The sequence below is a fragment of the Populus euphratica genome, unplaced genomic scaffold, assembly GCF_000495115.2.
Source record: "Populus euphratica unplaced genomic scaffold, PopEup_1.0 scaffold91.1, whole genome shotgun sequence".
Taxonomy (NCBI): Eukaryota; Viridiplantae; Streptophyta; class Magnoliopsida; order Malpighiales; family Salicaceae; genus Populus; species Populus euphratica.
Window position 1 is genome coordinate 196,632 of NW_011499917.1, and position 22,201 is coordinate 218,832.

Here is a 22,201-nt window from a genome sequence, read left to right on the forward strand (position 1 = left end):
GAAAATTTGAGATAATATGGAGGATAGATTAAAAGTTTTGTTAAAATATTTATTTTAATACTTTATATTTTTTAAATATAAAGTAACTGGCTCCTTGAATTTCAAGACATTAATATATTTTGGTATTTAACTTTATATTTTTTCTTTTACAATCAGTATAAAGTAATTGGCTCCTTGAAGACATTAATATATTTTGGTGTTTAACTTTATATTTTTTCTTTTACAATCATTTTATGTTGGGAGGAGAGAAAGGGAGTTACTGTATTCCAGAAAAAATGGTTGTTAAGGGTAATTTCAGCTATCGAAACGATTAATTTTTTTATAAAAAAATTCTATATGATGAAGGGGGTGTTACGTTTAGATTTTTTCATATTATTATCTTGAAAACACCTAAAACAATATATTTGAGCTCGAGAAAAATTTTTATTTCTAGTGAATTTCAGGTTCTAGGACAGTTTTTTAATAGATACAGATTAGTTTGATAAGGTTTGTAGGATGTTTTCTATATTATAAGTAGAAAATGAATTGAAAATAAAATTTTTGGGTGAAAAAAATATCAAATCCCTTTTTTAGCCACCATAGTAGCCCAATTTTAAGTTGGGCTATTTTTTTTTGAAATATTTAGGGCTTAAACTTCTTTTTTAAAAAGGCCGTGTTTGGGCTTAGCATTGTAGGCCTAAGCACGAATTGTTGTTTTATTAGGCTAGGCGCTGAGTGTGAATTACTTGGCCTACAAATTCCTAACTTGTTTTTGTTTTATATTTTTTTGTTTTTCTTAAAATAATGTATTATTTGTGTATATTTTTTTCAAATAAATTTTTGGTTTATGTTTTAATTAGATTGTGATTATTTTTAAATGATATTGAGCGTGTTTAATTTTTAGAGAGGTGACTATGATTCATATGGTTTTTTTTTTTAAATTTTATATAAATTGTTTTTTTAAATATTGATTTTTAATAAGATTTTTCATATGTGCAGCTTTGCATTGTTTTTTTTTTTTTAAATTATTGTTCAATAAATTTTATGTATTATGTGCAACTTTACATTGTTTTTTTTATATATAATTATTATTTAACAAATTTTATATATGTGTTGATTTCTATTACAAATTTTATATATTTTTCTATTATAAATTTATTTTAATAAAAAAATTTAATAAACATGACAATATAAATTATCTGTGTTGTGTGTTGCGATGTGAGATATTTTAATCTTTTATTTTTAACTTGATTTTTTCAATTTTATTGTTGTTTATTGTTGATAATTGTTTTTCATAATTTACATAATAATTATTGAGTTGTTTAATTAGCTGCATATATACTTCAATGAGTTTATATATATATATATATATAAAATCTGGTGGTACAAACTATTTTACCAATGTTTGTCTAAAAAAAATTAAAAGTTTTAGATACTCTTAGGTTGCTTGCTCTTAAAGAAAAACTTCACCTTTTATACGCCGCGAGCTACGTGTTTAGTTAGCAATTATATATACCTGGTTGCCGAGAAAATTAGAGGCTAAAATCTGTTTCTAGTTTTTGATGTTGTGTTTCGTTGTTAGTTTAACTGGAGAGGAAGTAGAGAACTTTAGCTATTTGTGAGGTTCGCTTGATTACTTCTGTTGAAGATGAATAATTAGCTAAAATGACATATGGATGATTAACTAAATTATTTTTTTCTTCAGTTTTTTGTGTAGTTATTCATTTCGTTGTTGAGAAAATTGGAGGAGAAAAAGGAGGGATTTTCTGCTGTTTGCGATGTTTCGTGGATAGTCTTGTTATAATGAGTAACCATGCATGATAACATAAAATGTATGGAGTTTACTTTCTATTCATTTTTTCCCATCAGTTTACCGTGTGTGCATGCTAAGTGCTTGTTTGTTGTGTTGCTTTAGGTTTCCAGGTCCCAAGACTGTAGTTCTGTCATCTGCGTCTTAATCAGGCGAGTTTCAAATCTCTTCAGAAAATCCTTGTTACGTCTCTGTGACATGGTTTAAATAATCGTTGTATCTGTTCTTCTCTCTCCAGTTTTTGAGAAGGTCGAGATGGATAAACCAGCAGCAAGTCGTTCAGCATCTGCTGAAATATTCGTTTTGGGTTTAAGGTACTATGCTCCTGCTAAGATTGATCCTCATCTTCTTGATGCAAAGCATTTGTTTAAAGGATCTATCGAACCCCAAAACAAGTTAATTGTTTGATATACCAGAAGAATGGTGTTTTTTTTTTTGTTCCACCTCTTTTCAACAATCTCATTTGTCTGTTGTACCTTGATTGGCATTCTGTTCATACAAGCCCATCGTGTAGGTGGTGGATGTTCTCAGAGGAACAAAGTAGAAGCGGCATCGTGATGGGTAAGGTTTCTCATAAGTTCGTGAATTTCTTCATGGTGCCAGATGAACAATAATATGCCAGTTTTAGTAACTGAAGAAATTGCTGCATTTACCCAACTTAGGATAAGGCATAAGTTCATTTAGATTAAACAACCCAACTTAGGATATGGCATAAGTTCTTCGTTTTGATTATACACCTAAGTTTAGGAATTTTAATGAAGATGAAATGTTCTTGCTGGAGCAAATGGAGATGAAATATTGAATGCACCTAAATGTCCTTTAATAGTTGTTGGAAAATAGCTCCATGTAATGTTATGGCTGAATCCATCCATTGTGAGAAAATTATCTTCAGCAGCTGATTTCATTTGGTCAGATGGCCCTCTTGAGATCCTTGGTTCAGTTACTTCCATAGCCTTTGATGACAAGGTTTCTTTACCCTTGCGTGATCATGATTTGACCACAGAAGAGGTATTCCTTTGTTTTTTGGCCATGAATTCATACCTTGGATTTTCATATGTGTTTTAACTACTAAATGAACTATCATCTGGCTAGGTTAAACATCTTTGTGATGATCTGCGTATTTTGGGAAAACCAGACTTCAACCATATATTGAAGTAAGATTTATGTGCTGTCTCCCTCCTCTCCCTCTCCTTTTTTTATGTTTCAACTCTTTATGATGATTTGAAGTGATTAGTGAAGTTTAAGCATGTGGAAATGAAAAAGATGTATTTTCTGCACTCTCTATTCTTTTACTTGAAAAAATTTCCAGAGCGCAGCAAGTGTTATTCATTATTATAAGTTGTCTCTAGGATGGGATAAAATGTTTTACCTATATATGTTAGGGTTGGGTCTGAAACTAATCTTATTAGTGTTCTGATACCATTTATCATAAAGGAAACAGGCGTATGCAGGTATATTCAAAAGACATGTAATTGACGTCTAATAAACAACATTTTTGCATATCCTGGTATTCTAGTTTCCTTGTTTTGCCTTAAAAATATAATTACTATACATTTATTGAAATGTTTTTATATCTTTTCTGTCATTTAGGTGGCGGATGCAAACAAGAAAGGTCCCGTCTTCATCTCAGAAGGCCAGTCGTTCTATTGAAAAGGATGGTGAAGATAAAAAAGACGAGGATGAAGATGATATCTTACTCGATGAAATGGAGGAGCTGATGAATGCTACGTAAGGAAACAAGAAAAGAAACTTCTTGCAAGAAGACATGCTAAGGTTGATTTTTGAATTGTGCATCCTCTCTCAGTTATTGATACTATTACTAATGCTCATGTGTTACGTCTTCTATCATTGAAAATATCAGGATAAAGCATGGAAAGCAATTGGTGGAATATGCAAATCGATGCTATGGAGGATGGTTACCACTGATCATGAATTGTTCTTTCTTTATTCCATCAAGGTTCATTTTCATGTTTTGTTTTTATCTTTCTTTATAGCTTGTGTGCCTTTGTTAGTGTTGTAAGTGAAATCAAATGTTTGATTTTGCATCAAAATATTGCTTTAAGCCATCATCGACGATTCTTCTTATCACCACCCCCAAATTTTTCTTCTGGGCTAGGAAGGGTTCTTCATCAATGTGCATATAATCTATAGGGTAGATCTAATGTAAAAAGTTGGTTCCTTTTATCTTGGTTGCAGAGTTTGTTTATGTGCTGGATTATTTAAATCCGAGTCTGCGATAACTGAAGTGGCATTTGGTGATAGAAAGTGATTCAGTGAACTGGAAATGGACAATCCCAATAACTGTTTCTTCAGACAATTGAAAAACTCTCTTTTTTTTTTATCCTTAAGCAAAACTTATCATTTTGAAATGCCGAATACTCATTTGGGATTGCTAACCTAAATTTTAGCTGGAAACTGCCTTCTTAACTACGCCACAATCTCAAACACCGTCTTCACTTCAGGGAAAGAAGATTCAGTAGCTGGTGATACTGCTAACTATGATGATGAGAATGGTGGCTTAAGGGATAGTGACAATGAAGAAACCCATGAAGAAAGCCAGGATAATTCATCCAGCGATGTAGATTCTGATGAGGAACGCAGAATATATTTGCACTACAACTGATGTAATTTTGAGGAATGCAGCCTCTGAAATCATTCTGTAATCCATTGTATTGTTTTTGTTAGATTTGATGAACAAATGGAAGATATCCCTGATCAGGCTTATGAAAGGTTTGTGACCTAAAGGGAAGGAAGTACAAAGCAGTGGAAATGTGCTGTGCAGAGCAAGCGTATGCTGAACAACTTTTGGAGGTATAAAGCTCTTGTAGCGTGCTCTACTTGTGAGTGGAAACAGGACATTAATTCACCCTCGTGTCTCCATTTAATGACTCTGAAGGGGCCACTGTTCCTCAGTAAAATGTGTCCTACATCTGTGCATTGATGTTCTCTGTTCTCTTATATTGTTTGTGCGGGTTGCGCATTTAGTGTTTAACGCAGCATAGACATTAACGCATCACTGCCTGCTATAATGCACTTAAGTTGGTCTTTTGGCTGTACAGGGTGATGATCACAGTTATATTCATACCTTGAATGTCTGCAAAAGTTGCTGCTCCGGCACATAGGTCCTTTCCAGGGTTTTACCAATCTTCTCCCACAAAGATATCAAATCAAAGGGAAAACATGTATCGCAAGTTATACTTATTCGAAATACTAAAAAATAAATAAATAAATTTTATTTTTAATGTAATATTCTCAATATTTTGTAATACAAAATTCAAATAATCACTAAATAATTATAGGAAAAGCTGGAAATGCTTTTTTCCATTTAAATCCCCATTGAAAATTCTACAAAGAATTTGTTAGAGTTTCTTGCATCAACAAAACCTGTATGTCTTTAATCAAGATTCTCAACACAAATTATATTCATGACAAGATTTATTGAAACTATTCAAAGATGACATATTATCAATTCAATTAATTAAAATTTATCAAATCTAAAACACACACACAATATACTAACAAATAAACTAAGAAAGTTGGAATTTAAATTACTTAACATCACCTAATATATTAATCTAATACTTGAAAAGGAAATTCTAAGGTTTGGTCAATTAAGTATAATTAAGTATATGACATACAAAATATGAAGATTTTCTTTCCTACATATATAACAAAAAAATGTATAAATTACATACAAAATGTAGTCTTTCTTTTCTACATAGTCATAACACAAAAAGTAATAATCTTAAGCTCTCTAATTTGCACATTTCAAAACAGATCCTGAAATGTAAATACAGATTAACATGTATCAGTTCATCATTAAATCATTTATAGATATTTTAATAATATTTAAGTAAAATTATTCACATTCTAAATAATTTTTTTTTAACGTTACTCAAATTTTCAAAATTTTAAATATTCAATAAACAAACATAATAACCCAAGAATTTAATTCTTTGTCCATTTAACCTTAATTTCTTTAATTAAGAAATTGACTTGTAAGACTAGCCATAAATGAGGTATTAATTTTATTATCCAAAGCTAATTTTAGTAGCTGTCTAGTCAACTAGAATTTTTTTTTAATTAATCAAGATCTAATTTTAATATCTATCCATTTAACAAGACATCAATTCATCATTCAAGAACTAGTTTCAACAACTACACATTAGATAATGCAATGATTTCATTAACTAGGAGATAATTTTAACATCTACTCATTCAACAAAACACTAGTTTCATTATTCTGAACTAGTTTGAGCAATTGTCTATTTAACATGACAATAGTTTCATTCCATTAACTAAGAGTTAATTTCAATATATATCAATGACATGACACTGGTTTCATTAACAAAGAACTAGATTTATTATCTGTTTATTCAACAAAGCACTAATTTCATTAACTAGGAACTAGTTTCAACATTTAAGAATATATTGACCTAATCAAATTATAAAGATAATATTTAAAATGTATTTTAACTTAAAAATTCTTTAAAGAGTAAATGTATAACTCTAAAGTGTTCAACACCTTACTACTATTAAGATAATATAACTTCTCTTGATAAAGATCCTGTTTTAGTAATTTCTCTTGAATTAATAAGATTTCATCACATTATTAACCTATCAATAATTTCAATGTGCCTACATTCAAGATGCACATAATAAAAATTCTTTATTTTGATTCAACATATAATTTTTCAATTAATCACCAAATCATTCTAAAAATTTTACTCTTTTATTTTATTTCCTCATTTTTTCCTACCAAAAACATTTTCTACATTGTTTAATATGCTAGTGCACTCCAAACAACTTTCTTTTCATAACTAAACTCTCACTATAAATAACTAATTTTTATTTATTCTCTTCATCATTTCATTGTTTTCATCTTGAACTCTAAAATATACCATATATCTCACTTAGTAAGTCTACTATAAACACAATTCTTTCTCAAAGATATATCAAGGTTAGTAAAGTTTCTAACGCAACCAACACAATTCTTTCTCAAAGATAGATTATCAAGGTTAGTAAAGTTTCTAACGCAACATAATCAAATTTTCTTCACCACCAGCATTTAAGTTCTAATTTCATTTTAAATCATCATCGTTATAACTACACACATTAAATACATACCAATTTATAACTTCCAACTACATGACAACACATCCACATTTTTTCCCTATTTGGCTAGCCATTAACATCTCTGCATGCTAAAATTCTCGGTTGAATGTTAACAAATTCACTTTATTTAATCTTTTAATCACTCATTGTACCAATTTACAATCAATTTCAATTTCCTCCAAATTTTATCCTAGAACTCTATATCCCAATTGTAAGAGTTCAATCAATTTAAAGCATTAATCTACACCAACTTATGTAAATGTGTTAGAACATTTTACCATGCAAGGATTTAGGGCTCCGACACTTTGCCAAAAATCAAAATTTTCAATTCTTCTTCTCCTTCCCACTTTGCCACCCAATCTCTCTCTGTCTCTCTCTCTCTACTCTCCCTCACTTGTTTTTTCTTTCAAATTTAGTGTTTGATTCCACGTTTTGACAAGATTTTCTCTTAATTTTTATGTTTTCATAAGGGTTTCTGTCACTTTTCTAAGCAGGATAACAAATTTTTCTTTCATCTCATCCTTTTTCTCTTCAAGACCAGCCATTATATATATAAAATTTGTTAAATTTTCACTATGTCCCATAATACTACCTTTTTATGTTTTCTAGATAAAATTTTCAGATCCTGACATCTATTTATAATAAATTCTTATTTAGTTTATTTTCCATTTTATTTAGTTACATCCTGGTAATTAGAATTCTGTATAAATCACTTCCATTATATTTTTATTCGTGTTTATGTGTTTCTCTGTTTTTCAGGTATTTTTGTTTTTTATTTTTTTGACCCATACATAGCATTTTACTCCAAACTCCCGAGATTATTATCAATCCCATAATAGCCGGGAGTTTATAAAAATATTGTTACTCATTTTTATTTATTTATTTATTTTATTATAAATTACATTTGTTTTCCCAATTAAATTTTCATCAATTTCAAAATTCCATCCAAAGTTTATATTTAAAAATAAAATGCATACAAAATTATAGACGAATTAGAATAATTTCTTCAAAAATTAAATACATACAACATAATAAAAAGGTTAAATACAAAAAATAAAAAATGAGCTAGAAGGGATATTAATTGAAATATGACATTAAAGATTATTAAAAAAACATATATAAAAAAGCAAAACCTTATAGGCAAAAAGATATTACTTTAGATAGTGAAATAATTATACAGAAAGTAAATCCCCAGCTGGTCCACAAGATGTCCACTCTTGGTGGTAATTTAATAACGTATATAAGTGCAACTATTACGACCATCTACATGATTATTTATTAAGGTAATGCCGCTTGACGTAGAACACTCAGACAAATTGATTCAGGTATTCATCCACAGTAGTGTATTTGACATCAGAATAAAGCTCTGAAGCCTCTACACCGAATGATGGTTCAATCTCGAAGTTGGTATGATCTCCCTTCACGAACACTGAGTGATGGATTGATAAAATTACATTTAATGGAACTGAAGCTTCTGCAAAATTAAATAACAAAAAAAGAAGAAAAAATAATGAATAAAGAGAAGACAAGCAACGCCAAAATTTGCTAACAGTTACTCAAACTCGTTAAAAATGATTGAACTATTTCATCGTGATTATATCCACCTCATGGGCAGATTTATTAAGAAAATGTCATGCTAGTGATGAAGTAATGTTATCTATCAGATGTACCTAGGTTGACAGAAGTGTAAATAGATGCTTGTAAATCGAAGAGATTTTCCTGCCTATGTCATATCTGCTAACTTACAAGCTAGTGAAATGATATCCTTACCTCGGATATTTTTAAGAAGTTGTTCCTCTGGAACATAGATCCTTTCAAGGGTTTTCCCAATCTTCTTCTCCCATAAGGAGACAAGGTCATTGAATGAGATAGTGTTGGCTGGGGGTCTAATGTAGAGAATTTTGTTCACGGTTCTGGGATCATCTACTGCTTTGATAGTATAGGTGGCAATGTCATCTTCTTTGTTGAAAACAGCTGCAGATCAAAACGTGAACTGTAAATTCATTCGATGCATTCATCATCAAGCTTTTCACATGCTTAGATATTGGAGTCCATTACCAAAAAGAGCACTTGGTAGGCTAGTGCCTACTTTGATTAAAACAGTTGCATGGCCTTTGCAATTTTAGCAGACCATCATCCAAAATCTATGGAGGGTCTGCTGAAATAAACAAGAGACATCAAGAATTTAATTCCATCACAGGAAAATTCAACACAATTTGTGACACACTACCTTTAGGATTTCCATCACCTACGATGACAACTTTATCTCTTGGAGGAGCAGTAGCTCCAGGCTGGTTCAAAGAAGGAAGGAAATAGCCAGAAAAAAAGTTGGAAGATACATAGGTGAACGGAATTTCTTGAGCCTCAATAGCTCTTCTCCCTTCGTAGCAAATGCTGATTTTGCTGGCTCAACAGCATGCACTCTATCCACATCATTTCCAAACTCTGATGGGAAAAATCTCTGCAGAAAAACAACAATTTTCATTACAAGCACATAATTCATAAACTTGGGAATTTTCAAACCCCAATCCAGACAGGAAAAACACATGTCAATTAAGCATCAACTCATGATCACTCAGACAAAGTTAACTACGTTACAAATACCTTAACATTTCCAGCTTCTTTAATAGCAGCAATGATCCTGTCTTGCTCAACTAACTGAGCATGACCCACTGTAGAGATCACCACATCCACTTGCTTTATAGCCTTCACCAAACTCTCATGATCAAACAAATCTCCCTTCAAAACCGAAAACACAAAAGCAAGTATAAATAAATGTTAAAATTTCCCAGTTTCACACTTTCTTTTTCCAGGAAAAAAAAAACAGTTTAATTGGAGACGAACCCTATTATTATAACTTGTTGCAGTAACAACTAATAAATCGAGACAAAATTATTAGTTAATCTGCTCCCATAATATATAAGAATTTCTCATTTATGACATGGATTTTTCAAAAAATCATCCCTAGGGAACATAAATTTTTATTATATGAATCACCGGTCCAACGAGTAGCGAAAAAATGGGATAGCTAGCTGGTGGCACATGCCCACGTTAAAGAATTAAGGAAACCCTTGTAACCCCAAGAAGAAAAGCGAAGGAAAAAAAGATACACTTACAATGAGGAAATTGACCCCAAGATTCTTGAAGTTGTCAATGACATTGGATTTAGCAGGGTTAGAGAGAGTGGAGTCCCTGACAAGAACAGAAGTAGGATGGCCTGCCTTAGCACTAGCTTCCACGATGAATTTTCCTATGTATCCTGTCCCTCCAATGAACAAAATCTTGCTTTTCGTTGCCATTACTTAAATTCTCTGTCTGGAGAATTATAAGCAGAAATTGCTGTCTTCAAGTGTCAAAAGAGATTTGATAAAGGGGAAAATTTTAAAGTTGCGGAGGGGGTTGAGAGTCACTGGATCACAAATCATAGTGAGAGAATGAATGTGTGAAATTACAGAAATACACTTAGACAGTGAGCAAATTGTGATGTGTGCATGACGATGTTTCTGTATTTGGTTGGAGAATCTGTCTATGATCAAGTGGGTTGTTTTGTCATTCGTGGGTTCTTGTGGGAAATTTTGGAAGGCTTGCAGCCGTAGTAAATTTGGGGATTAATGAGCATTTGGCCTGTTAATCGGTATTGATTCATTTGCTATTATGTATCTACCCATTTTATGGCACATCATTTGGAGTAGTGCAACAAATAATTTAGGTTTTGAAATATCAAGTATCCTTCTTTTTTAAAAATAATAATTACAAAGCTTCAAGCTTCTTTCTAATCATGATAATCTAAATCTAATTTTAGATTAAATGGTTAATGATCCTCTGGAATTAGCTGGAAGAATGCTTACTATCTTGGCAGTTAAACCATTCTTTTTAGTACACTGTTTTCCATAGCTAAGTTGTCAAATTCAGTTCTTTATCATGAGTTAATTAAAAAAATTTATTAATTTGAGAATTCATTGGGATTATATTTATATTTGAATTGGATAAATAATTAACCAAGTAAAATTTGATTAGTTGAACAAACCTAATTATATTTAAATAATGTGTAATTTTTTCATCTTAGGGTCTTAAAGCATGTATAAGTGGATGCACACGATCGATGATTTACCTAATTATTTTTTTTTGAGAGTTGAAAAACCATTTGAAATTTGTGTTTTTTTAGTACTTTGTTTTTGGTCAATTCACTATAATCAACATTTGTGAAAATATCTAATTTTAATCTCAACTTGATTTATTTTCTTTATAGATATAGCTTCCATCTATTTTGTAAAATAATCCATGACCACTCACACATATGCATGGTTTTTGCTAGAATGGATATAAATTTCTAAATTTAAATTCATCGTCCAACCTTTAAATGACCAAATTTTTATTATAGAGTGCAACTTAGTAGCTAGTATCTTAAGTAAATATCCCTGCTTTTGACATGGTTTATACTCTTTTCACGTAGGTATTGCATTCGTGTTTCATCTTAGACCTATAATATCTTATTTTCTATATTACATGTACCATTTTAGTTTGAGAAAAATGAGATCTACATATTCAAGAGTGTATAGTAATAGCTTCCTCAACTCCAACATAGTGTATGTTGCTATAATGGTAATAGCTTCCTCAACTCCAACATTTTTTAGTAGTACTCTAAACTTTTTTTTTTATACATTTTCCTATTAAGTAGTGTATAATTCAATGAATTTAATTTCAAAGTTTTATCCCTAGAGTATTGATGTGGGTTTTCTAGGCATTTTCTTATTAGAATTACCAAATCTTCTTTCAACATCATATTCAACATGTTTATTTCATATATTTTTCCTTTTTCTAAAATCAAAGGAAGTAGGTTTTATAACATATAAGCCATGGTCTTAAATAATAATAGAGAACATTTATATCTTGATATTAATTGTTTCAATTCATTTGCCTTATCATTTTGCTCCCTTGAAATTTGTTTAACAATTACATTATCAAATTGATATGGTAGTTCTTCTGCTTTACACAAACATGTTATGAAGAATTATTCTAATATTTAAAGTTTTTTTGTGATTTGATTTATTACTAGTTAAAAATACCTTATGATTTTTACTTTGTAATTTCCATGAATGTAAGACCAACTATTAAGGCTTCATACTTAGCTATATTATTAGTGCATTTTACTTGCAATTGGGAACACATCTTAGTTGCAATTCCTTTAGGAGATATGATGACAACCTCTATTCTACAGTTGTAAGATGTACTGGAATCATCAAAATATAATTGTCATAAGACTATTCCTACAACTTGACTTTTTTATTTGAATATTTCAGTATTCATTGAAGGGTGGTCTACAAGAAAGTTAACTAAAGCTTGTCATTTAACAAATTTTTAGGGTACATAAATTAAATCATGCTTAACCAAAACTAGACTCCACTTATTGATCATTCCATTCAAGAATGACATGCTTAGCATATACTTAATAACATTAGTTTGTGCTAAAATACAGATAGAATGTGATATCATATAATATTTGAGCTTAGTAATAAAATAATACAAGGATAAATATAATTTTTTAATTGAAAAATATCTATGTTCTATATTTATCAAGACCCCACTCAAGTAAAATATAGTTTGCTCTTGATCCCTTTCATTATCTTGAGCTAAAAAACTTCCAATTGAATTTTTTGTTGTCGTAATGTATAACTTCAGTAATTTCTTATATTTTAGAGGAAGTAACACTGATGGATTAATAATATATTCTTTAATCTTGTTAAATGCATCTTAATATTCTTCTCCCAATTCAAACTTTCTTTCTAACTTGAGCTTAAGTAGAAGTGTGAATACTTTGATTGTTCCTGCAAGGTTAACAAAAAATCTTTTTAAATAACTTAATAAATCATAAAAGTTCAAGAATTCTTTCCTATTTATATGAGGTTTTGCTTTTATAATTTTTTTGTGCTTTATTTCTCTTAACTTCTATCTTTTATTATAAATAAAAAATCCTAAAAAATTCCCTACTGAAACTCCAAAAGCATATTTTAATGGATTCATTTTTAAATTAGATTTCTTTATTCTATCAAAAATTTCTTGTAAGTTATGCATATATTCTCTAAATTCATTTGACTTAATCACCACATCATCAATGCAGACTTCTAATTTTTTACCAATCAAATCATGAAAAATATCCATAGCCCTATGATATGTAGCTCTTATGTTTTTCAACCCAATATGCATCATTGCCCATTCATATGCTCCAATCAAACCTCTGATATATAGCTCTTTTGTTTTTTAACCCATCATGCATCATTACCCATTAATATGCTTTAATCAAATCTGGACATCTGAATGCAATTTTATGGATATCCTCTTTTATAACGAGAATCTAGTTATATTCAAAATATCCATCCATTATGGAAAATATTTTATATTTAGCTATGACATCCATTATAAGTACGTGATACTCATCTTTTGGTGTAGCTTTATTTAGCTCTCTAAAATCTATATAAACTGTAGTTTTTCTTTTTTGTTCAACACTAGGACTATAATAAAAAACCATTTTACATGCTTGGCCTTACCTTTGAGAAATTTCTGTATTTCTTCCTTGATGTTGGGCACCAACTCTGGAGAAATCCTTATTTGACTTTGGATTACTGGTCTGATGCCTTTATATGTTAGGATCTTAAGTTTTAAAACTCTCTATTCAATCCTAACATATTTTTATAGTCCCAAGCAAAACACTCTCTATTACTTTTCCTCTAGTCTTAACCAAGCATTGATGTAAGTTATGTTTTTCTCAAATTCTTCTCCAATGTTTACTTCTTCTAGCTGGTTAGACTCTTTATATTTCCTTTTATTTTCCTAAACACTTGGACTTTTTTGTGACTTCTGTCTTACATTGTCCTTTTCTAATTGTTTGTGTACCTTCAAAAGCCCTAATTATTGTATTATAGCCATTTGTTTATATATCTATCCTTTTGTTTTTTATTCCTCTAATATCTATTCTTATATCTAGTGTGTTAATAATCTCTGGATAGTTGCCTAGATTGTCACTTTTTTAGAATTGTTTCTTACTGTCGTTTCACTCATTAAGAGAGATTTTCCTCTTTCTTTTAGGCTCTTCAGTTAGTAAAGGCTTTATTAGAATTTCATAAATCTCATCCACTATTTCTTTAATTTTTATCGATGATGATGGGTGTGCAATTTTAATTGTACTATATTTTCTTATATAAAATTATACTTCTAAATGGTTTACATATGTTACACATGACATAACTAAATTGTCAAAAAAATTAAAGTTACGAGCAAGGAGAAAATCTATCAATTATTACGATTGATTTGGCTCCAATATGAAACGTATCTTCGTAACTCCCTTCTCTTCCCTTAAAGTTACTTCTCTTAACTACTTTGTGGCCTTGGTTTTAATCTCTAACCTTTCCTTCAAAGCATAGTTTTAAAACCCGGCCCGGCGGGTTGACTCGGGACCCGGCCGACCCGGGGCTGGAACCGGGCCGAGTTGATGAAAAAATCAGGTAAGCCATGACCCGGCGTGACCCGGCCGACCCGGAAAAACCCGGTGGTAACCCGTTGACTTTTATTTATTTTTTTATTAAAACGACGTCGTTTTGAATTTTTTTTAAAATAGAAATTGACCCGGCCGACCTGTTCGACCCGGTCAAAACCCGGTGACCCGGTCAAAACCCGGAACCCGGGCCTTGGACCGGGTCAGCCACCGGGCCGGGTTTAAAAACTATGCTTCAAAGTCCCTTACTGGTTCAAAACCAAAGACTTTTTGCCTTTCAAACATGTAGAGGCACAATGCTTAGAGACCCCATGATTCCATCTCATAATATCCACCCTTTTCGAAGTGGAAAATTTCAAGACCAAATATCTAAGTGTTAATTGTTGCCTTGATAATTTTTAAAAGAAGTCTTTCTATTATGATGTTGTAGGCTAAAGCTATATCTATCATCTTAAAGGTCTGTTGAAGAGTAAGACACTCTGGGTTAGTGCCATTTGTGATTGAGATCTCAAAGGCACCTTTCACTAGCACTCTTGACTATTTAATCACAATAAAAAAAGGTCTTCACAAGAATCAAGCTAGAGGAATCTATCCCTATTTACGACATCATATCCTTGAAAATGATGTTAATTGAGCTTTCATCATCCACCAATACCATATGGACTCGATAATTAGCTAGAACTATTTAAATTAGCAATGCATCATTATTAGGGTAAGTTACTCCTATTCATCTTTTGGAGTAAAAGTGATAGGCTCATGCTATGAATTTTGTTGGTGAGCCATCGTTAGAACTTGTTTTCCATACTTTCTATTTTCATTAGAAGTACAGTTCCCTGTTGAGGTGTCCTCTAAAATCATAGTGACCTCAGGAAGGGCTTAAATAGGTTGGCTAGGCTTTTTTGTATCTTGTTCAATATAGACATACCCCTTTACAAATTGTTTAAGATAATCCTTGGCAATCAACCACTCAATCTTTTTTTTTTTTCAATATGAAGGAGTATTGATTATCACACCATTTGTCCTTATAGAACAATCAAAACTTTTTAGAGGAGCATGCAAGTGAAGGTGTTTTTATAAGGGTGAATATTGAACAAAATCTTTCCCTATAATAGCTGTAAAGATTTTTGCAAGGAAGACATTCAGCGAAGTTATATATCTCGAGGTATGTTATGTGCTCTTTAACTAGCCACTTTCAATTTTTCTTTCCTCCAAAGATGTTGGACCTGAAAGCTTACTAGACCCATATCCTCATGTGCTCAGCATATAACTGAACTCAAGGATATTAGGTATAGTAATTCACCAAACATACATCTCATCTTGCTCAGCACATGGTTGAACAAAAAAAAGTTGTGTTTGACAACTCGTCAGACCATTGCCAACTTGGGCTTCATTAATATTCACACCCCAGGATGTTGGGCTTGGAACTGAGTTAAGCCTATATCATTTGGGTTTAACATTCTGTCAAACCTTGGGTTATTTGGTATGAATGCAAGTCCTACCCACCTATTATTGAATTATCATCATGTCTCTAACTTTTTAAACAAAGAATTGTTTTTCAAATTAGTTTAAAAAAATATGTTTATACATCATATTTATTTTTATATGTATTTATAAATTTTAATTAATTATCCATGCTTAGTTAAGTTCATTCCATTGTATGATTACATTATTTTGTTGCCATTAATGAATAACATGTTTTTCTATATCTATGATGTTTCAAAGAAGAAAATTACATAATGATTTGTTCCTGGTTTTTACCATAGTTTTGAAATTTAGCTAAGGGGATCACTTCTTAACCCGGTTAGCCTGAGATTAGAACTAGATCGAGTTTAAAAAAAAATTAGGACAGTTTAAAACCTGACTGACCCAATCAATTGACTTAATGACCCAATTGACCGAATAAGATCTAGTTATAAAATCAATCGCAACTTATAAAATAATTATTTTATCAAAATAATATTATTTTATTTATAAATAAATTAAAATTAACTTAAGGCTTGAGCCGGATCGAGTTTGAAAACACTTGTAACCATTATTTTCTCAGCCGTCCTGGTCTTGCTTCGATTAACAGTACAGTTGATCGCCGCGTGGCTCGGAATCCGACACTTGTTATGCCGACAAAATTAGCGGTCGTGATAGAATACGCACTCAACATTTATACAGCACTTACGAGGACACTACCACACAAAATTGTTTCGGATAGATTCGTGAGGGAAAGGAGCTCTTGGTGGATCCCATAAATGCGCAGGCGGGTCATTATAATTAATGATAAATTGGATGCCTGTACTGATGCAGACAAGTTGTACATAAACTAAGGTCCCGGCAACTTAATTGTGTTCTTTATCCAAAAAAGGCAAAAAAAATTGATAGTAATCTTAGACTACAGTCCAAAAGTTAACCCTGCATGCGTTTAATTTGTTTCTCTTTGTGCATAAATTTGAGGACTTAAATTGCTAAACCTTGTTATCTTTTCTTCTTGATTTTTTATATAGCCTCTGACTTATCTACTTCTATCTCAGTCAAGGCAGAATTGCATGTGTATTGCATTAAAGAGGCATGGTCCGGGTAACGTTAATACCCCCTCATCAATTATTATTTTTTTGTTTGAAAGGTTAGAGCATACTGGGAGGAGCGTAGGATTTTCCGAGCATGGAAGCAAAGAAATTGGGCCTGGTGCTCGGCATAATCACTACTGTGGCAGCTTTTACTCGGATTCTTTATATCCTTGAAGCACCGGAAGTCCAGCATGCGCTCTTGGGGTAGGTTTTTCTTCTTCTTGTTTAATTGTGCTCGTCACATCAAGCCACTTTCTCTCATTTAGCTAATGCAATGTCACTCTTCCTTTATTTTCGTTTTATTGTTGGTTGTTCGACTACATGCTTTCTGAATGCAAAATCTCTAATAAGTTGCTAATACCTGCAGGGAATTCAATTTCATAATCCCAGCCATGCTAAAAGTAGCCTCGTCTCCGGGGAAGGAACAACAGGAAAAACCTCTAGTTATTTTGCCAAATTTAACATCGTGCCATGAATCTATGGGTCGCTCTGATCTTCCTGTTTACTGCTGCCCACCAATGAATCAATCAAATGTTGCTATTATTGATTTCCAATTTCCTGATCCTTCATTGCCTTTGCGTGTACGACGGCCAACCCATCTCCTCGACGACAACTATATTTCCAAGTACAAGAAGGCTATAACCATAATGAAGTCTCTTCCAGACACTGATCCCCGGAGTTATACTCGTCAAGCCAATTTGCACTGTCTGTTCTGCACAGGAGCATATAACCAGCAGGGCTCCAATTCTCCACTTAACATCCACAGATCATGGCTGTTCTTTCCCTGGCACCGTATGTTGATCTATTTCCACGAACGTATCCTTGGAAGTCTCATAGGCGATGACACATTTGCTTTGCCTTTCTGGCCTTGGGACATTCCTGAAGGAATGGTAATTCCTGAAATGTACATGAAGGCTCCATTTTTCCATGAAGCACGTGACTTTTCTCACTTTCCACCAAGTGTGGTTGATTTAGACTACAGTTGTACTACGCCTAGCAGTGAAGACTACAGATGCTTCGAGAGTGGGTTAGGACCTGAAGACCAAGTTCACACCAACTTGGTGCTGATGTATAACCAAATGGTAGCAGGTGCAAAGAAGATGGAACTCTTCATGGGCTGCCCTTATAAGGCAGGGGAGGGAGGGTCTTGCAATGGGCCTGGCACCATAGAACTAGCCCCTCACAACACTGTGCACAAGTGGGTAGGGAGCAATTTGAATCCGGGAAGCAGGGAGGATATGGGTGTCTTTTACTCTGCTGCAAGAGACCCTATTTTCTATCCACACCATGCCAATATCGATCGTCTTTGGGACGTTTGGAGGACGCTCCATGGGAACAAGGTTATCACTGATCCTGATTGGCTAGACTCTTCCTTTTTCTTTTATGACGAGAAATTGCAGCTCAATAGAATCAAAATTCGTGATGTGCTGAGTATCACAAAGCTGCAATATGCGTATGAGAAGGTCGATTTCACATGGCTTAATAACCGTCCTAAGCCTTCTGTTCCACTAGAAGTCGCCCGTAACATACTAAGGATGAGGCAAAATGCGAAGCAGCAGCAACTTCAACGGAACGACATTCTATCCTCTAACTTCAGTCCCCATGGCCGATTTCTAGACGCTACCTTAAGAACAAGGGTCAATAGGCCAAAAGTCCGAAGAACCAAAAAAGAGAAGGAAGAAGAGGAAGAGATCCTGGTTGTGCATGGAATTGATATCCCAGAGGAAAGATATGTTAAGTTTGATGTTTATGTTAATGTCGTTAATGAGACGATTATGAATCCGAGGTTCAGGGAATTTGCAGGAACCTTTGTTCACATTGATCAGGGCGTGACCAGGGTAGCAAGGGAGAGCGATATTGAAGTTTTCAGAAAGAAGACTGATCTTAAGTTGGGGATCTCGGAACTGTTAGAAGATTTGGAGGCAGAAGGAGATGAATACATATGGGTGACATTGTTGCCGAGGAGTGAAGGCTGCATCACCACGACAGTTGATGGGTTAAAGATTGAGTATATTAGATAAATAAAGCTTCTTTTCTTTTCTTTCTTCCTTGTCTTTTGCCCCTCGATTTGAATTCTAAATTTGATGCTCTTCCTTGTCTTTTTCCCCTCGATTTGAATTCTAAATTTGATGCTATTCATGTGGCTGCAGTGATAGATGGGTGATTGTCTTTGTAGTATCGAGGGGAGAGAATGTTGTTCTGCCTTTTCGCAGTCTGCATTTCCTTGTTTCTGTTTTTGTCTGATAAATTATACTATTACTAATTGTGTTTGCATAAGTTTTCATATGTAAAAATAATTGATTGATGATGGGTTTGTTTTTTTTTAATGTCATTCCATTTTTATCCTGATATATATAGTAAATTAAATGTTTTATTTTGAGTAAACTTGAAAATAGTAAAGAATAATAAGAGAAAATGAGTGGAAAAGAACAACATAAGATAAAAAATAAAAATAAAAATAAAAATATTATACTTTTAGGCGCAAAAAAAAAAATATGAAAAGTAGTAGAGAGTATTTGTGAATTTTAGTGTTTAGTATTTCATAAATTCTCGGTCCATATATTTTAATATATCATTTTTAAAAGTTATCATTACAAACTTTTACTTATGTTTTATGGTATGATTATAATATAATGATGATACCAAAATTCTAATCATAATAATTGCATCTCAATATATAACTTTTAATTATTGAAATACTTCAAATCAATTACCATAATGTAGCGAACGCTAGAAGTGGGTTAATTTGTAATGTAAGTATTAAAATCTAGACTCAGCCAAAAAAAATAATCTGACAAGAAAAAAGTATTTGGCATCTGTACATTTCTCATAAACGCGTGGAATGCACCCTCTCATTGGCTAGTTTTGATTTTTAGTATATTTTTTAAAACATTTGACGAAACAACATATTTTTTAAAAATAATGAAATAACCTAGTTTAAACATGTTGAAATTAAGAAATATAATTTTTATAACTTATCACTATTTAAAATAATATCTTAAAAAATAAATTATATAAATAATTTTAAAAAATAAATTATATGAATAGAAAAGAGAAGAGAAAAAAAAAATCTCGAAGATACATATAAATTTTTATTATAATATTATTGGTATTATTAGAAGATCTTCACGAGGTAAATATAATAATATAACAATAACCTAAATAGAGTATATTTACTATCCAAAATGGTGTATAACCAACTGACAGGTTCCCATTTGATATGGTATCATCATCATATTATAACTAGAATTAAAAAGACTAGTCCAAGAAGACTAGAATCTAACCCGTTTGACAGGATAAAAGTTGAGTACTAATGCAGCTTTCTAAACTCCTTTTGAATTCTTCAAAGGCTAAATTGCAAGTGACTGAAGTGGTTTGAGTAAAATGTTTTCCATTCCAGTGTTGGTGGTGCATGATTTGCATCATGTCTGCCATTTTTGTAAAAATAGAGAGTTATTGCTTCTATACATAGCATCGATATACGACTTTGGAGATGGTGCTCTCTGCCAAATTAATTGGATTGGTCAAGGTGATGAAAAATTGGAAAATGGGCAACGCATGTCGGGGGTTCTCTTTGAAGGCCATGTAGTTAAAGCCGAACTTCGAATTTAAGCAGAAATGTGTTTATTATATATATATGGTAAATACGTTGTAATCTACATGTTCTTAGGTCATTAGCAATTTAGAATATTGGAATAATTACTGGCTAAAAACAACAACCAGTGTCAAATGATAAAGATTTACTATGTTTGACCAATAATTGTTTTCGTTGGTATTGTCTGGTTAGAGCTTCTCTTTCAATGGCCTCTCGCTCTCCTCAATTTGTATGCTCGTTTGGCTTCCAAATCTTGGTTTAACACCACTTGGCTTCACCTGCAGCGCCTCCCTTCTCACCTCCATGGTAAACAAACTCACAAAATGATATTGTTGATTTGATTACTGATTTTCTTTTCTTTAATCTTAATCTTTTGTTGTGTAAATTGACAGGCTGCTATATTAGCAGAGCTGTCGGGATCTGGCAAGGCATCTGATATTTTATTGATGATGCATTTTTCCCTTTTGGGTCTTGGTGTGCTATGCAGTTTGCGTGGGCTGATTCCAAAATCTTCCAAGAGACCTAGACATGGCAGGATATATACCAGCATTGGTTAGGAAAAAGAGAGCTTAGTTTTACCTTTTTACTGGCAATGTTGCTCACCTTTTGATTGATTTTTAGCTTTGAACTGTGATGTCACAAGTGCCATGTGAGGTTGTAAAGCCATTTAATTAGGTGGCATAATTGATGGGATTTGAGTGGGAGATAAGTTGTAATTGGTGGAGTATGAGTGGAGGATGAGTTGTTAGGCATATATTCCTCCTAAATTTATGACCATTATACCCTCACTCTTGCCTATAAATAGGCAATGCATTCAAGCCTATATGCACACCAAAATAGAGAGAAGAAGAAGAGAGTGAAGAGAGAGTAATCCCACAAAATTGTGAGGTATTTGTGATAGAGTAAGTGAGGTGTTTTCTCCTAATAATAGAGAGATTCTTAGTTGTTCTCCTATTATTCGAGAGAGGTTGTAATTCCCATATTACTTAGTAAAATCCTTCTATACTTGTCTGTGGACGTAGCCCAATTGGGTGAACCACGTAAATTCTTGTGTGTTCCATTTCTCATTTTATCCGGTCTCTTATCTTTTATCTTGTCGGGTTTGCATGCCAGCATCCTAACAGTGGTATCAGAGCCTCCTGGTTGGTGTTGTTAATACACAAAAGTTATTCGTGTATACGGGTACTATTCACGTATACGACACTATTCACCTATACGGCACTATTCATCCATACGGTACTGTTCACATACATTGCTATTGGCGTATATAGAAAGTCAGTGCGGTGATTAAATACAGTCTAGGAAGTTCTGTCTAAGGAGATTGAGTTTTAAGCGGGACCGTTTGTGACCCCTCCAATCTTTCCTGAGAACTTACTTAGTGAAGTATCATTCACACGATACTATTTCTATATACGTTACAGATCTGTGAAACGGTGATAGCTGAATAGATCTTGGTGAATACAATGACAACAAAGTACGAGATTGAGAGGTTTAATGGGAGCAATTTCTCATTGTGGAAAATGAGAATCAAGGCAATTTTAAGGAAAGACAATTGCTTGGCAGCAATTGGGGATCGGCCCGCGGAGATCACTGATAATGCAAAATGGAATGAGATGGATGGCAATGCTATTGCTAACATACATTTAGCATTAGCCGAT

At 32.6% G+C, this 22,201-nt stretch overlaps 2 protein-coding genes and 1 long non-coding RNA gene across 4 annotated transcripts; 2 read left to right on the plus strand and 1 right to left on the minus strand.

Annotated features, from left to right (window-relative positions):
• Window positions 1–2,747: 2,747 nt before the first annotated feature.
• Window positions 2,748–3,458, plus strand: LOC105134694 (uncharacterized). The gene is made up of 3 exons (XR_844040.1): window positions 2,748–2,797; window positions 2,882–2,943; window positions 3,380–3,458. It is a non-coding gene; the product is annotated as an uncharacterized LOC105134694 (long non-coding RNA).
• Window positions 3,459–8,025: 4,567 nt separating this feature from the next.
• LOC105134695 (isoflavone reductase homolog) lies at window positions 8,026–10,349 on the minus strand. Its single transcript, XM_011039205.1, is given in 6 exon segments — window positions 8,026–8,378; window positions 8,675–8,878; window positions 9,135–9,284; window positions 9,287–9,365; window positions 9,509–9,643; window positions 10,021–10,349. Coding segments are annotated over 6 exon segments (918 nt in total). The 5' UTR covers window positions 10,204–10,349; the 3' UTR covers window positions 8,026–8,211.
• A 6,253-nt stretch (window positions 10,350–16,602) lies between these two features.
• On the plus strand, window positions 16,603–19,270 carry LOC105134697 (aureusidin synthase-like). Of its 2 annotated transcripts, XM_011039207.1 has the most exons (4): window positions 16,603–16,709; window positions 17,005–17,152; window positions 17,316–19,001; window positions 19,048–19,270. In XM_011039207.1, exons 2-3 carry the CDS (start codon window positions 17,043–17,045, stop codon window positions 18,967–18,969), a joined length of 1,764 nt encoding a protein of 587 aa, XP_011037509.1. In that variant the 5' UTR covers window positions 16,603–16,709; window positions 17,005–17,042; the 3' UTR covers window positions 18,970–19,001; window positions 19,048–19,270. The 2 variants fall into 2 exon arrangements, with proteins under 2 accessions (XP_011037509.1, XP_011037508.1); XM_011039206.1 differs by lacking the exon at window positions 16,603–16,709 and having other exon boundaries at window positions 16,873–17,152.
• Window positions 19,271–22,201: the final 2,931 nt, after the last annotated feature.